The 14,586-nt window shown below is 42.2% G+C and overlaps 1 protein-coding gene across 3 annotated transcripts in view; it reads right to left on the bottom strand.

Annotated features, from left to right (window-relative positions):
• Window positions 1–556: 556 nt before the first annotated feature.
• Znf275 (zinc finger protein 275) overlaps window positions 557–14,586 on the bottom strand; it is a 14,643-nt gene continuing 613 nt past the window's right edge. The window contains exons 1-6 of one of the 3 annotated variants that reach the window (XM_031363930.1): window positions 14,276–14,524; window positions 12,758–12,836; window positions 6,860–6,951; window positions 6,305–6,419; window positions 5,227–5,328; window positions 557–5,005 (exon numbers count right to left, since the gene is read on the bottom strand). In XM_031363930.1, the coding sequence (XP_031219790.1) occupies window positions 3,843–5,005; window positions 5,227–5,328; window positions 6,305–6,419; window positions 6,860–6,951; window positions 12,758–12,785 (1,500 nt within the window). In that variant the 5' untranslated portion in view covers window positions 12,786–12,836; window positions 14,276–14,524 and the 3' untranslated portion in view covers window positions 557–3,842. Of the gene's footprint in view, window positions 5,006–5,226; window positions 5,329–6,304; window positions 6,420–6,859; window positions 6,952–12,757; window positions 12,837–14,275; window positions 14,525–14,586 lie in introns of those variants that run through there. The other 2 variants (XM_031363920.1, XM_031363938.1) reach the window with 2 other exon arrangements.

The raw sequence follows: 14,586 nt of genomic DNA, 5'->3' as shown, positions 1-14,586 counted from the left end.
TAGACTGATGAAGACAGCTGCCAGCAATCCAAGAACATACAGCCAGGCCTGTTATGGTAGGACCCAAGCAGCTCTGGGCAGGCCAGCAAGAACACAAAGATCTCTTTGGTTCTACTTCCAGGGGCAACTCCTTGAAATACCTGTGCATCCCTCCATGCCTCCAATACCAACTAGATACATCAGTTTCCTCTTTTGCTTTTCATAAGCCTAAAAGGCCAAGTCTATCTTCTCCAATCAGGTCTGACTGCTTGTTGCTGCCTTTGGGTCAGGGGTCTGGGGTTGGTTTAATTAATATGGTCCAGAAGTGAGGTGGCAAGTCACGTGGCACACAATACAGCTACAGCCTAGGACTGAAGGTAGGGCGGGTGTCATGCCACTTCAAGCACAAAATCAAGCACACAGAATGCAATATCATGGGAGAAAGATGCCCACCCATCTTTCTGGTGATCTGGTGGAGATTATTCTGTAAATCCAAGAGTGGGTATGATACAACCAATTGATATAGTTAGTCATAATAAGCAGCAAAATGGTAAACATTTGCTTTTTAAAAACTTTCAGCAAGTATTCAAAAACTCTAATAAAACCCACAGAGGATTTCTTTCTTAATATGGTAAAGGGATGGATCTCTATAGAGAGCCAGAATTTTATGTAATCCAGCTGCTCTCCATTCCCTTGCAATAAGAATATATGTGATTAGAAAGAAAAGTGTAATGAGGTAGATACACAAATGCATAGACAAGCACACACTGCAAGAAGCTTGTTCACGTTTGCATTGGACACAGAAGTACACCTAGAGGATCCAAGGAAATCCACCCCTACATTCCCCAAGGCAAAGGATGCAACTATAAGCCACATGTTAAAGCCACAACACTGACTGCATTTGGAGTGGGGATTTCACTGCCAACACCATTTAAAAGCTGATCTGGCAAGTCATGGAAAAGACACCGATTTTTAGTGTTAACTCTGAAAAAGGATTTGTTCAAGAGAAAAAAATTACAGAACCCAAACTAGAAGAGGGTAAAAGAGGGGAGGAAGGGATGGGAAGAGATGCCATGCCCTAGCTAGGCAGTGACTACTCACTCTGTTACCTTCCAAATTAGTGTTATTCTAGACTTCAGTAATATCTTTTGTCAGCCCTGACAATTGATGAGTGACTGAGCAAGAAATGGCATTCTTTCAAGGTAAAGGTGCCATATTTGCTCCCTTGTGGATGTCAACATTCCTTACCCAATAATAGCTGTACAAAACATGTCCTAACAGCTCACAATGAGAAAAGTAATTAGAGAAAGAAGTGGGTTCAGACCGGTTCACAAGAAACCACCAGAACTGAGCCCACAGAGCAACAGGAATTGCTATGTAGCAACCGTTATTGGCTTCTCTCCAGCACAGAGAAGGCCTACGGGGCCACTGTGGTGGCCTGGGGCTTTCGAGAGGCCCTTCTAACCAAGATCAGAGGTCATTGACAGTTAGATCTTGCTTTCCAGGATGGGGCTGAAAGCCCTTTCAGGCTATGCCCCATAGAGAGCCCAATCTCCCTAAGTAGGGGGCCATAAGGGCACATTTTCTGACCCTACAACATTCCTCAGGGCACAACTGGAAACTCAGGACACAGCCGTGATGTGACCACCTTCTTTATCTGCTATTTCTCCTGATGGGGCTTGCCTGGAGCAATGTCCCAACTGCAGTGTGATCAGTTTCAATTTCTGTGCCACATGAACGTCAGGTTGCTTCCTGTCCTCTGATCTTGTTTTATTGCCCTCTTGGGCATGGCTACTCCAAGTCCTAGACCAGACCTGGTGCAACCAGCTTTTGTGGCACGGCATGCAGGCTACTGAAAGAACAACACAGCTCCATTTCTCTCCAGGCATATATGTCACCCCTCTCAGATGTGAGGGTAGGAAATGACGCCAGAACACATGGGCAAATTTCTCAATCTAGTTGCCCAAAGCAGAAACCACAAAGTTCTCTCATTCCAGAGTCACTTGTTGGGAGGAGAATGAAGGTTATACAACATTACCAGTCAGGTCAGTCTTCTGTGTCTGAGATGTTTCTTAGATGGAGCTGCTGCTCAGTCAGTGAATCCAAAATAGTCAAGGCTCCCGACAGCTTGAAGGATGGCTAGCTGTTGCCACATTGGGACCATTCTGTTGGTCTAGGTGAAGCTGAGCCCTGTTGCTGGTGGCTGGGGCTATACTGATGAGCAGTCACAGAGTGCTCTGAGCAATGTGTGACAGACATGTCTCTAGTGTGCCTCAGTGGCCAGGTTGTATAGTCAAGTGCTGCCCACAGAGAGTCTGCATCTTGGATGTGGCTCAGGCTTGCTTCTGTGGCCCACCCTCATCCAACCTGCCCACCTTGTATACTTTTTTGGTGGGCAGTCGATTTAACTTTTCTTCTGTAAATAAATTCTCAAAGAAAACATCATCACATGTAAGTACTGAAGCAATTAAAGTCACAGGTTAACACACAAAAAAGAATTCAAGGATATGTAAAAAAAATCTAAAACTTACACAACAAAAATGTAATAAAGTACAAAAAAAACCAAAGCAATAAAAATTAGAAAATAACATCACAATTGATATAGAAAGAACTACTATATAAAGTCAATATATCCAAGGTAACTTGATAACTAGTCAAAGGAGATGAACAAATAATTTGCATGCAAGAAAACAGAAATACTATTGAAGTCATTGCATGAAAGATGAGACTAGCAGTCAGGAGGCCTGAGGGGTCCATCCCTGTTTCTGGTGCTAATGAGCTATGGGATGACAACAAGTGACCTTCACTGAATACATACACCTCCTTGCCAGCCAGGTAGTATCCTTGCATGCAAGGTACACTCCTTAGGAGAACCTTAGGAGGTAGGGATTACAACTACTCCCCACTTCAAAGCTGCAAATGGAGGGAGTGTTGCAAGGATCTTCCAAGGAGGAGGTGTCATTTTACCTTTATGTCTGAAGATGTCCCTTTCATTTGGGGGTGCTCTCTCACTTTCTTTTGAACAAAATGATACTGTGTGAGGACGAACCCCAACTGATGTTTGTTTGGGGTGTTCATAGGGTTATCTTCATCCCAGTAAGTTTTACTAGGAGTATGACCCAAGAGTGATGTTTGAAAAATCACCACTTTAAGTGGTAATGTTGTAGGTACAGTGCTAATTTAAAAACACACAAAGAATAGTACTAATATTATGTTGTTATGGCTTGGGAGGAGACTTCTGGTGAGAAACTCACAAAAGGATTGTCACAGTGCTACCATAGCTCAGATCACTCAAACAGACTTCCATGTTGGTGAGGTCAAAAATGCACATCAAGTGTTAGAAACAAAGGGAGTATGGTGACAAAGAAGTATTCTCTAAATTAATATATTATTTCATATAATGTGATTTAAAATGTATATGTATTACTAAATTAATAAATTAAATATTATGGCATTTGAGCATTCTATTTACATCCCTAAAATTAAATTCAAGTAGGCCAAAACCTTGGGGCAATTTTCCTTTCATATTGATGCCACTGAACAATGCTACATTTCCCTCAGGAATAGAGCTTGGAAAGGCCCTCCCAGTTCCATACTAGACCCCCATTTGCAGATTTTTGTTTTCTTTCTAGATGTGAAGATTGATGGTACTCTCTGCCAGGAAAAATAGCCAAGCTATGTTCAAATGGTAAATGTTACTCTCAATAGGTGTACTGGGAAACATTGATATTTATAAATTGCTGGTAGCAGTATAAATCATTTCAACCTCACAAAATAAAGTAGATAAGGGCTACAGAACTGTTCATCTCCTTTGACTGAGCCATAGCCTCTGCAGACACCTGCTATGGGTCCTAGGGCAGTGTTTACTCGTGATGGGAGGGCTGGTGTTTCTGCAGGGCTGAGCGCCTCTTGAACACGCGGCCACACTCACTGCACTCACAGTGCTTGACCCCACTGTGGATCCGACGGTGGCGGGTCAGGCCTGAGCTCCTCCTGAAGGCCTTGCCACACTTGTCGCACTCATAGGGTTTCAGTCCGCTGTGGATGCGCCTGTGCTTGATGAGGTCAGAAGGCCCTCGGAAAGCCTTGCCGCAGTCGCCACATGCATAAGGTCGCTCACCACTATGGATGCGTGTGTGCTCCAGCAGGCTGGAGCTCTGGCGGAAAGCCTTGCCGCACTGGTTGCACTCATAGGGCTTCTCACCGGTGTGGATCCTTCGGTGCTTGGTGAGCTCTGAGCTCCTCCGGAACAGCTTGCCGCAGTGAGGACACCCGTAGGGTTTGGCGCCGCTGTGGATGCGCTGGTGCTCTGCCAGGCCGTTGACACCACGGAAGGACTTGCCGCAGTCATCGCAGTCGAAGGGCAGGTGGCCTGTGTGCATCCGCTGGTGCTTGAGAAGTTCCTGGCGGTCCAGGAAATCCCTGCTGCACGCCTTGCACGCAAAGGGCTTTTCCGAAGTGTGAAGCTTCTGATGTCGAAAGAGGTGGGTGTTGGCTTTGAAGGACTGCCCACACTCCTCACAATCAAAGGGCTTCTCTCTGCTGTGCACCCTCAGGTGCTGACTAAGGCCTGCGTTCTTCTTAAACCTTTTCCCGCACTCCTCACACTCAAAGGGCTTCGCCTCCCTCTCCATTTGCTCCCTCTTTTCCAAGGCATCTTCCAGACCCCTACTGGGGTCAGGCCGGGGCTGAGTGGCCACAGCTGCGTGGCTCTTCCTGTGCTCATTAAATTCTGACAGCCCCCTGAAGACCTTCCTGCAATCGCCACACTCCCAGCCCTTCTCCTCACTGTGAACCCTCTGGTGCTGAACAAGGAGCACTTTAAGGCGGAAGGTGTCCCCACACTCTTTACATGCAAAATGGTGTTCTATGGGCAGATTTTGTGGGCTCCCTCCCCTTCCCCCAGAGTCCCCATTCTGTTTGACCTCAGCGCTGGGGTCATTGGCCCTCGGGGAACTCGTGGACGCCATCTCTTGCAGCTGGACTTCTTCACCCATCTTCTGGTGGGAAGTCGCAGAGGTGCTTTCTACAATGATAAAGCATAAATGAGACACAACAGTCTATAGAGGGCCTAGGAAAATGATCCCCTTTCCCCCCCAACTGCTGAGCACAAGGAAGGACCTTGAAGCCATCAGAGGGAAAGGTGAGAGAGTCCTGAGTCTAATTTCAAACCTAAGAGCTCAGCAGCTGCTTTAACCCAAATCAGAGTCCCTCTCCCAAATTTCCTCTTGTTTCCTTTATGCTCACCAGGGTGCTTACTGTGATCTGTGTTGAGGGATGGATCAGATATCAACAGAACTTGTCCTGGTGACAGGTGAGATACCAAAGCAGGACTCACAACAGGAACTCCTGTTAATGGAAGAAGGCAGCCACTGATAATGTCACTATGGAGGAACAGGGAAAGAGCTGTCTATTACTGTATTATATGTCATAAATGCAATACAAATACACTTCTCAAGGGTAAGCTCCTCCTGGGAACTGTAGGAAGGCAGGCTCTGGGCCCTCTTAGCAAAGGCTCCAGAAACACAATAGGTAGCATCTTGGCCAGATGAACTTACTCCATTGTCCATTCCTGTCCACTGAACATTAAGCTCTTCCCAGACCTCTACAACTCTCAATCCAAACTCTCAACAGTTGCTTCTTCTAAAAATTCTCTACCCCATGCAAACATCTGATAGATAAACAACTCTCAACAATGAGCCCCAATCAACTGACCGTGATTGGTATAATATAATATAATATAAATTCATATATATATATATATATACATACATACATACATATATTATATATATATTTGTAATATATTGATATAATTGGTATAATATGTTGTCTCAGCCTTGTGGTTGCATCTATTATGATCAATGTAATGTATGGTATATTTTTTATCTAAATATAGTATATTAAATTTTAAAAGTACTCTAAATTATCATAACAAGATTGCTCTAACTTCTATTTTTACAGTTTTTATTATGTATGTGACTGAGTAAGCATGGTTATGGCATGGTGTGCTTGTGGAAGTCAGAGGACAACTTGCAGAAACTGATTGTCTCCTCCTACCTTATGGATTCTGGGGACTAAACTTAGGTCAGCAGGTTCTGAGGCAAGCATCTTTATGTACACAGCCACTTAATTGACTACTGTTCTAATTTCTTTCAAGTGAAAGACTGGAATGGAGATCTTTCCATGCCACAAGGAGTTGGGGGAGCTGCTGTTGAGTGTTCTCAATAATGAAGGGCAAAGTGAGGTTATAAGGGGTAGCCATGTATCTGCAACTCCACTTTTAGTAGGTGGTGAGTCTGAGAAGTTCTGGAGGCATCCTTACCAATGGAGGTCACAGCCCTGGAATATGCCAGTGCCTGCTGCTCTGGGATCAAACTCAGACTTAGCCACTCCTGTTCTGTGAGGTGCCACGGTACAATATCAAATGACACCAAATCCTGAAAGAAATCACATTGATAGTCAGTCTTTTTACCTAATAAGGTAGGATGACATCAGTGATGCCAGGGGCAAGAGATTAGGGCCTGGAGTATTCACATCTGCGTATGTTGCTAATGTGGAGATCTAGCCACAATCACAAAGAGTCCTAGAAAGAAAACATGATCACAAAAAAGGAGACCTGGACTGTCTGACCTTGGGACTCCCACTGTCTTCCCAAAGGACACAGACTCAGCTCTCTTATGTATACAATGGGCATCAAAAGCACACTGGGGATTCATTCCTTGGCAGCCTGTGGGAGAGAAGCAGAGGACAGGAAGGAAGGCAGTGGCCAGGGTTCATACCCTGCAGCATGTCATGCTGGGGAAGAGGCAGAGGCTGAGGCCAAAATCAGGGAGCAGTGACAAAATCTCAAGCAAGGCAAGAGGGAAGCACAGCTCACCTGGGCCTCCGGCATCTCAAGAGGGACTGCCAGGACCTGGTTTCCTGGGGCTCCGTCTTGGGGAAGGGCAAGACCTTGGGGAGCAGGCGGAGCTAAGGAAAGTGAAAAAAGCTGTGAGTGACAACAGCCCTGTTTCTTGGTCCCCTGGGATGACATTACTGATTTCTCTAGCTTTAACCTTACAGAGTCATCTCTCTTAGGCTGGTTGAATGACAAAGCAGAGCATGAGTATGCTTGAGAAAACATATTTGAAACAGTAGGAAAGTAGGCTGGAAAAGAATTAATATAAGTAGACCAAAGGGAGGCAAGATAAGACAAATGCTAGTCCAGGCTGAGTTGAAGACAGCTACAGAGAGCTTCTGGCAGGAAGACTAGCAGCAAGAGATTGATTGACTATAGAGTTCCCTTAAGTAAGCTTGGATGAGGTCAAAATTCATACTACAGAGGGAGGAAGCACACTAAAGAGAGTATCAGAGGAAATAACTCAGATGAGGTATCTTTTTTATGGATATCTAAAACTGATGGGGCAACTGAAAGGAGGAGAGGTGACAAAGAATGGGAACCTGGACTTCTCCACCAGCAGTAGAGCCTTTAAAAGCACACCCTAATATCACAAGTCATTGGGTGAAAACCACGAAGAACCCTCTTGTATGTTATTCAACAAAAGGGAAGGTTGTAAAAACAGCTGGAGAAAAATAATTCTAAGGAAAGCTCTTCAAACACTATATTGATAAAAAAAAGATCTCAAGTGAGTGTGTATGTGTGTGTTACCTTCTCCTCTGTATTGCAAAGACTGTGAGCTATTGTAAGATCTTACCACAGATGTTTATGCATTATAGGCCTCCAAGTTCAGTGAGTTCAAAGAAACAACCACATAGTTCATGTTCTGATGTCAACTCAATTCGACTCACAATTAAGTGAAAAGGAAACAAAGACTTAAATATGGTATCTTAGAAGGGATGAATGGAAATTCCCATGTATGGCCATGATGGAGTAACAAGAAAAAAGATATGCATAAGGCTTCCCTTGAATCTTTTCTGACTGCAAGTATTGAATGAAACTCCCAAGGACTGTAAGCTGAACAGTTAGGACACACAGAGGTAAGGAGATGTTCAAGGTCTAATCAACTCACATACAATCCTAATGTTCCCCAAGAAGATTCAGAAACCAACACAGAAGGAACATGGTTCAATGGTCTAGTCTTAAAGCCTATACTACAAAAGATCTGACTTACAAATAACTATTCGTAACCCTCAAAGTCTAGACACTTAAGGATATAATCATTATGAGATCCACTTTCCAATAAAAAAAATATTGAACTACTAAGAAACACAAAAATGTGACCTATATACAGCAAAGAGAATAAGCAGCCAACAGGAGCATCCAGAAATGAGTAATATAACTTATATATAATGAAAGAAGATAATTTAACTATGCTCCATTACTGAAGGAGAAATGGGGATTAGATACTACAAGAATTAGTGGAAAATATGAAGATATAGAAATAGAAACTATCTAAAATGAAACCAGAGAGAAAGCTAACATCTGAAAATGGTAAGAGGAATATCTTAAAAGTAGCTAGAGGGAAGACATGTTGTGAAAGAAAGAAAACAATTAAGTATTATAATAAAAGAGTGTCAACCAAGAATTCTATAGTCAGAAAAAAATCTATCAAAAATGGAGAATAAGTGAATATTCAAAGATAGATGAATATTTTAGACAAAAGCCCTCAGCAGTTCTGTACCCATAAAATATACCATAGTTAATGTTCAGGTGGAAGGAAATGAAATCACACTTAGAGCTACACAAAGGCATAAAGAAACAAGAGCATTTCAAGAATAAGCAGAAGCTAACCATACGAGCATGTGTTTTTATCAAGCTCCTCAAGACTGTGCTGAATGCTAATATTCCAAAAGAAGAAAAGGAAATAAAGAGGAGGATGGCAAACTTAAACTCTATTATGCAAATACTTAAGTTAAGCACTTGAAATCAGAAGGTAGATACTGTTAGACTATGTACTGTCTAAAAACAATGCTAAGGATATAGACATTTTAAAAGTAAACACAGAAAATAGTAGACTATATCTAATATACTGAAAAAAATATGTGCAGGGTGAATGGCCAAGGTGGATCACAGTTCTTAAGTTTCTAGTGCAAGGTCCTAGAACTCAATGCATAAAAAAACAATAGATGACCAGCCTAAGAAAACATTTTAGCAGATTACAAAACTGTGAATTTTTTATAGAAGAAATTGTAGGGATAACATTTGGTTGAAAACCCAAAAGAGGGGAATAAGAGAGGAGAAAACAAATACACATATTCATAGAAAGAAGGAAAATACTGAGAGTGACCAGTAGCTAGAATAAGCACACTGATTCAATGCTTGTATACAGGGAGACATAAGGAGGGAAAGATTTATTTTTTAAATTGGTTTTTAGACAACAAGCTGAATTTCACTAGTTTCAAAAAAATACCAATTTTAGTAACACTGGTAGGCAAGCCTGAGATAAGACAGATGCTTAGCATGCCAGAGAATGGGGCTGAGACCAAGGAAATGGCAGGAGAATGGCTCTTGAGGTCAGCTAAAATGACCAGTATTTCTTGGCATACCCATATGGGGAAAACAGTCAAAGATAAAGGACCAATGGGAATCTATAGGCAGTCTGTGAAGAGGGATGACCAGATAGTCTAAGTACAGATTTCTTGAAGGTATGGACAGAAGGTTTAACTAATGTGATCCTAAAGTCCTGGAAAGTCCTCTTACCCATTTTTTTTTTTTTTTTTTTTTGCTGATTAGCAAAAGGGCTTCTCTAAATGTGTGAGGTAATCCTCAGTTATTGAGTGGACAAAGCAGGGTTCCTCTGGCTTAATGCTTTCTGCTAGGCATTCAATGTCTAGTTTGATTTTGGCTTCCTATACAAACACAATGAACTGGTCATAAACTTATTACATGATTTTGTTTTTAAAGCAATTCACTTCCAATTGACATTGATGTTACCAAATGAAATGGAGAGGGACATCACACCACATATGGACTTCTGGAAAAAGACAGTCTATTATAAATAAACCTTTTCTTGCCTAGCACACAACTGCATAGCCTACTTAGACCAATCACTCTATCCAGACACTGACCTTCACGCAGATATAAGATGCCAAGCTGTGGCCCTCAAAGCCTGTGGACCTGCCAAGAATACCATTTCTTATCACCAGAGGTTCCTTCTAAGAATTCAGGCCTTAACTCAAATGTCACTTCCTTAAAACTTCTTTATTCTCCAGCCCTGGCAGTTTATTCCAAACATTTTTACTAATGAAAAATTCTCTTTTGAAGTTGCTTTTCTCAGAAAAAAATCTGATCCAACAAGACAGGACCTTCTCTCCATAGGTTACCCGTAAATTCAGGGTGTATGTAGCAGATACTGGCATCATGTAAGACATGATATAGTGTGGAACAAACTGATCAGTGTAAGCCAGTGGTGTGTTGAATGGAGCAAGCTTCCTTTTATGGAGCATATGGGATGAATGCTTGGAGTTGCTTGTCACATAATGTCACTATCACAACTAGAAGTGGTTGTTATCACCGCAGTTTATAGAAAATAATGTACAACCCCAAGTATCCAGGCCAAAACCAGAAAATAGTGACCACTGTGCAGGCTTCACGGAGTGAATATATGTTTGGAAGCTACATTTAAATCAACATGCCATTTCAGAGCATCACTACACACACACACACACACACACACACACACACACACACACACACACACAAATAGGTCTTCCAAATCATCTACCTTTAATGGAACTGAAGTGTTTTGTTCTTAATTGGCATGATTAACTGTTAAAAGTCCTGGAACTACAACTCCCAAAGAATTGATAATTATCCTTCCCATTGAGCAATAGGAGTGGCCTTTCCTACACTAGTTCACCCCAGGGATTTGGCTTGAGAGCACTTTAGTTCCTGCTGGCTATGTGATGGCCATCCACAGTAACAGAGCCCTTGAATACACAGATAATTTAGAAGGTACTCATGGAAACAAGAGGGGAAAAAAGTAGGCCCCACTTTCACAAAGGAAACTAAACTTTGCCCAATTAGCTAAGTGTAGGAAAATCATTTAAAAATATTACTATACATGAATCCCTACTGTTTAAAAATAAAACTACCATCAATCCTGAAGACAATTGGATCACTTAACCTCTGTGTTGCACAACTATTCTACTTTAAAATGGTGGAATTAATCTAGAAAAGAAGCTGGATGCTGTGACAATAGTGCCAATTGCAGGCAAAGTGGATCTTTGGAGAGGAAAATCAAAGCAATTCCATACAGAACATGAAAGTCATTGTAGTATACCCAAAAGACACAGAGTGCAATGTAACCGTGAACATAAGTCACTTTCATTCAGGACAGAAAAGCATAGCCTGAATCCTAAAGATTTTCCCACAGTATACTAATACCTCTAACTGGGAAAGAAAGCTAAGAGAACCACTGCAGGAAAACAAACCCTCAACTTTTAAGGTTAACAACAGTCTTTCTTTACATGGGAAACAAAGGCCCAGACTATCCATGCCTAGAGCACAAAGGCTTAGTCAGGGTTAACTGCAAATTTCATATTGGGCCTTGCCAAGTCTGTGTATGCTGCAGCTGTTTAATAAACATCTGCTGTGAGAATAAATGTGCAGCAGTCATGTCAATTGCAGTGCTGGGCAAGTATGAATTTTACAACACCAGAGCTCATGTGCTGAGCAAGTCTTCCTGCTTCAGAACAATATGTAATTTTTAAAAATCAATTAACATCTAGTCATTGATACTTCCACATATGTATTTTCTGCAGTACCAGTCGTAGAATCATCCTGAGTACCCATCAACTTATAAATAAATAAAACGTGGTATTCAGTCACAATAGAGTTTTATCCAGTTATAATATGTTTTAACTGAGCAACTTATTTGAATTTACTGCATAGAATTATAAACATTAAGAAACCCACTGTAACAATTTTATTTTTTAGCTGAAAGAACAGAAATTGAGAATTGAATTTAACAGACATAAAACAACCTATATCATAAAAACTGGAAAATAATTTGGCATCTTTGTACTTCCCTAGACAGGCATTATCTTTCTGCAGCAGCAGAGGAAGAAGAGGCAGGAATACCACTCAAACAAGATCTATCTGGAAGTTTCCAGAAGCTTTCAAGAATGCCTCAAACACCTAAAATGCCTCAAGTACTGAAATGAGAACCCGCAGTAGGAATATCTTCAGAACATGTGCTTTTTTAGGTTTTATCATCAACTTGACACAAACCTAGAGTCACCTAAGAAGAGGACCCTTAATTGAAGAATGGTCTCAATCGAAATGTCCTGTGGCTATGTTTAGAAGACATTTTCTTAGTTGATGGTTGATGTTGGAGGAGACCATCCTTAGGCAGGAGGGCTAAATTTAGCTAAGCAGTGAACCAGAAAACAGGTCTGTAAGTAGTGCTCCTCCATGGTTCTTGCCCTAGCTTCCCTCAATGATGGATTATGACTGTGAAGTGTAAGTCCATAAACCCTTTCCTCCCTTAGTTGCTTTTGCTCAGCGTGTTTTATCATACCAACAGAAAACCAAACTACAACAAATCATAAAGCTTGTGCTGTTCAATTCCCTTTAGAGACAGAGTAAATGTGCTTCAAGCTTATGAACATTCAAAAGAGATCTGGTCCCAACAGGGGCCTTTAGCCCCCTTTCCCTGGTACTGTATGTATAAAACTGTCAGAATTGTTTCTGGGCAGGCAGTTCAGCAGCACTAGCGTATATAAGCTTCCAGAACTCAAATACTTCTTCACTATCTTGTACCCCCACCCATGGACCTTCCAGTAGTATAGCAGCTTTACCACCTTCAGATAGGCTATAAACACCCAGACTTACCTAAAAATGACACACAGGGATGACTCATCTTGTTTAGAACAGTAATTCCAAGAGATTAGTCCTGTAGAGAAGGTCTCACCTGTTGGATTGAAATAAGTTGGGTGAACAGAAGCAGCTCATACGTGTACCTTCGAGGAACCTGTCCTTTTCATACTGAGTGTTCAAGGGCAAGACAAGCTGTGTAATTGAAATGGTCTGCCAAGGTTTGGATGTGCCTCAGTGAATCCAGGGTGAAAGTACTAAGTGGACCCAGGGGCTACAGGTGCTCCTGGCCTTTATGTTCCCTAATGAACATCGCAGGCCAGAAGGTGGGCAAGAGGCTCATGGGCCCATCTTGTACTATGAAAACTGGCTGCTACTCAAAAATTCAGAATCCTAAAAGGCCAAAAGGGATGACTGTCTTATAAGGAAAATCTGTTTCTCTTAGAATATTTGTGTAGGTATATATCTTTTTCTGTATGTGTAGGTGGGAAGGCATCTGTTTTCTCTGTTTTGTCTGGGCACCAGTCTCTGTTGAAGTTTCCCTCTTTATTCCATTCTATAAAAAGCCAGAAAGTAGACCAGAAGGGGGATTTTATATTGTTTGTTAAGATTAATTGAGGAAAGCTTTATGTTCCCATTTCTCCAACACACAGTGACGTCTTTCTAAAAATCAAAATAAAATTTAAGTATAGAATCATTGAGGGTATACCATCTGGATATAAAAGATTCCAAGCTGGGAGTGTGGTGAGATGCTGTGCAGCTTCCCTGGGTCATCTAAAGGGTCTAGATAGTTTTAGAAGGGCTGGATCACTGTTAGAAACAAGGCTAATGATTCAGTGAAAATTCTAGTGGTAGAGCCACAGGTCTGGGTGGCTGTTATAGAATTACAATCTTTCAACATGCAGACATTGATTGGACCTGTTTAGAATTTGGATATCCTCCCACATCTCATGTCAGACAGCTTTCCTACCCAGGAGCTTCCTTCTCAGGCTATCCTGGTGCTTAGACTTCTGACAAGAGAACTCACACTATTTAACTGATTTTTCCAAGGGGTCTATCATTAATAGAAGGTTAGACATTACTGCTCTATGGGATTCTAAATATACACTCAGGACCACTTTGGGGCAATGGACCAGACTGTGTCAGATACGGTGAATATTGTTTCTATAATGTCCAATGGGAGAAGGGGTAAGGTAAGTGGTCCTATGCAGGAGAGGTACTATTCCACTAATCCCGTCTAAAATTTTTTCAGAGACTGAGGTTTAAGAGGAAATGTTCTACTGACCAAGGAGACTGGTGAGGACTGCCTGTCTCTGAGTCCATGTCTGGCTAAAGGGTGTCAGCTGGCACAGGGTGTGAGCCCTCTGGGAAAAGAGCCAGAAATGGGGGTGGGGGCACTGAAAAGGACCATGGGCTTTGGGCAGCAGGCAAGTGGGAGTATGCATGTGTGTAAAAAAGACATGCAATTAATCACCCAAATATAGACTGGAGAAAACCAGCAAAGGAGTTTAGGAGAAGGGGGCAATGGAGTGGTACCAGAAAATGTGGTTCCCAGGACAGCTACCGTAGAAGGTCTCTTCATCTGGCAAGATTCTCTTCAGCATCCCTAAATTTCTGCCCCAGGAAATGTACCTGCTCCCGTGCAGCCACCACTCAAATGAAAAGGTAGATCCCCTCCCCCCATCCCCTAAGCCAGAACCTTCTTCAGGGCCCCAGAGGCCCAGCCCCTCCCCCATTCTAGGGGAAAGTCCCTTCAGCCCTAAGGACATCCCCAAGGCCTCCGTGTCGCTGGGGGCTGTGTGTGTGAGTCCACCCCCAGCTCCTGACCCGTTCCCAGTCCTTAGCAT

The sequence above is a fragment of the Mastomys coucha genome, chromosome X (assembly GCF_008632895.1).
Source record: "Mastomys coucha isolate ucsf_1 chromosome X, UCSF_Mcou_1, whole genome shotgun sequence".
Taxonomy (NCBI): domain Eukaryota; kingdom Metazoa; phylum Chordata; class Mammalia; order Rodentia; family Muridae; genus Mastomys; species Mastomys coucha.
Note: the sequence above shows the minus strand (reverse complement) of the source record. Positions and strands in the feature narration are given on the sequence as shown.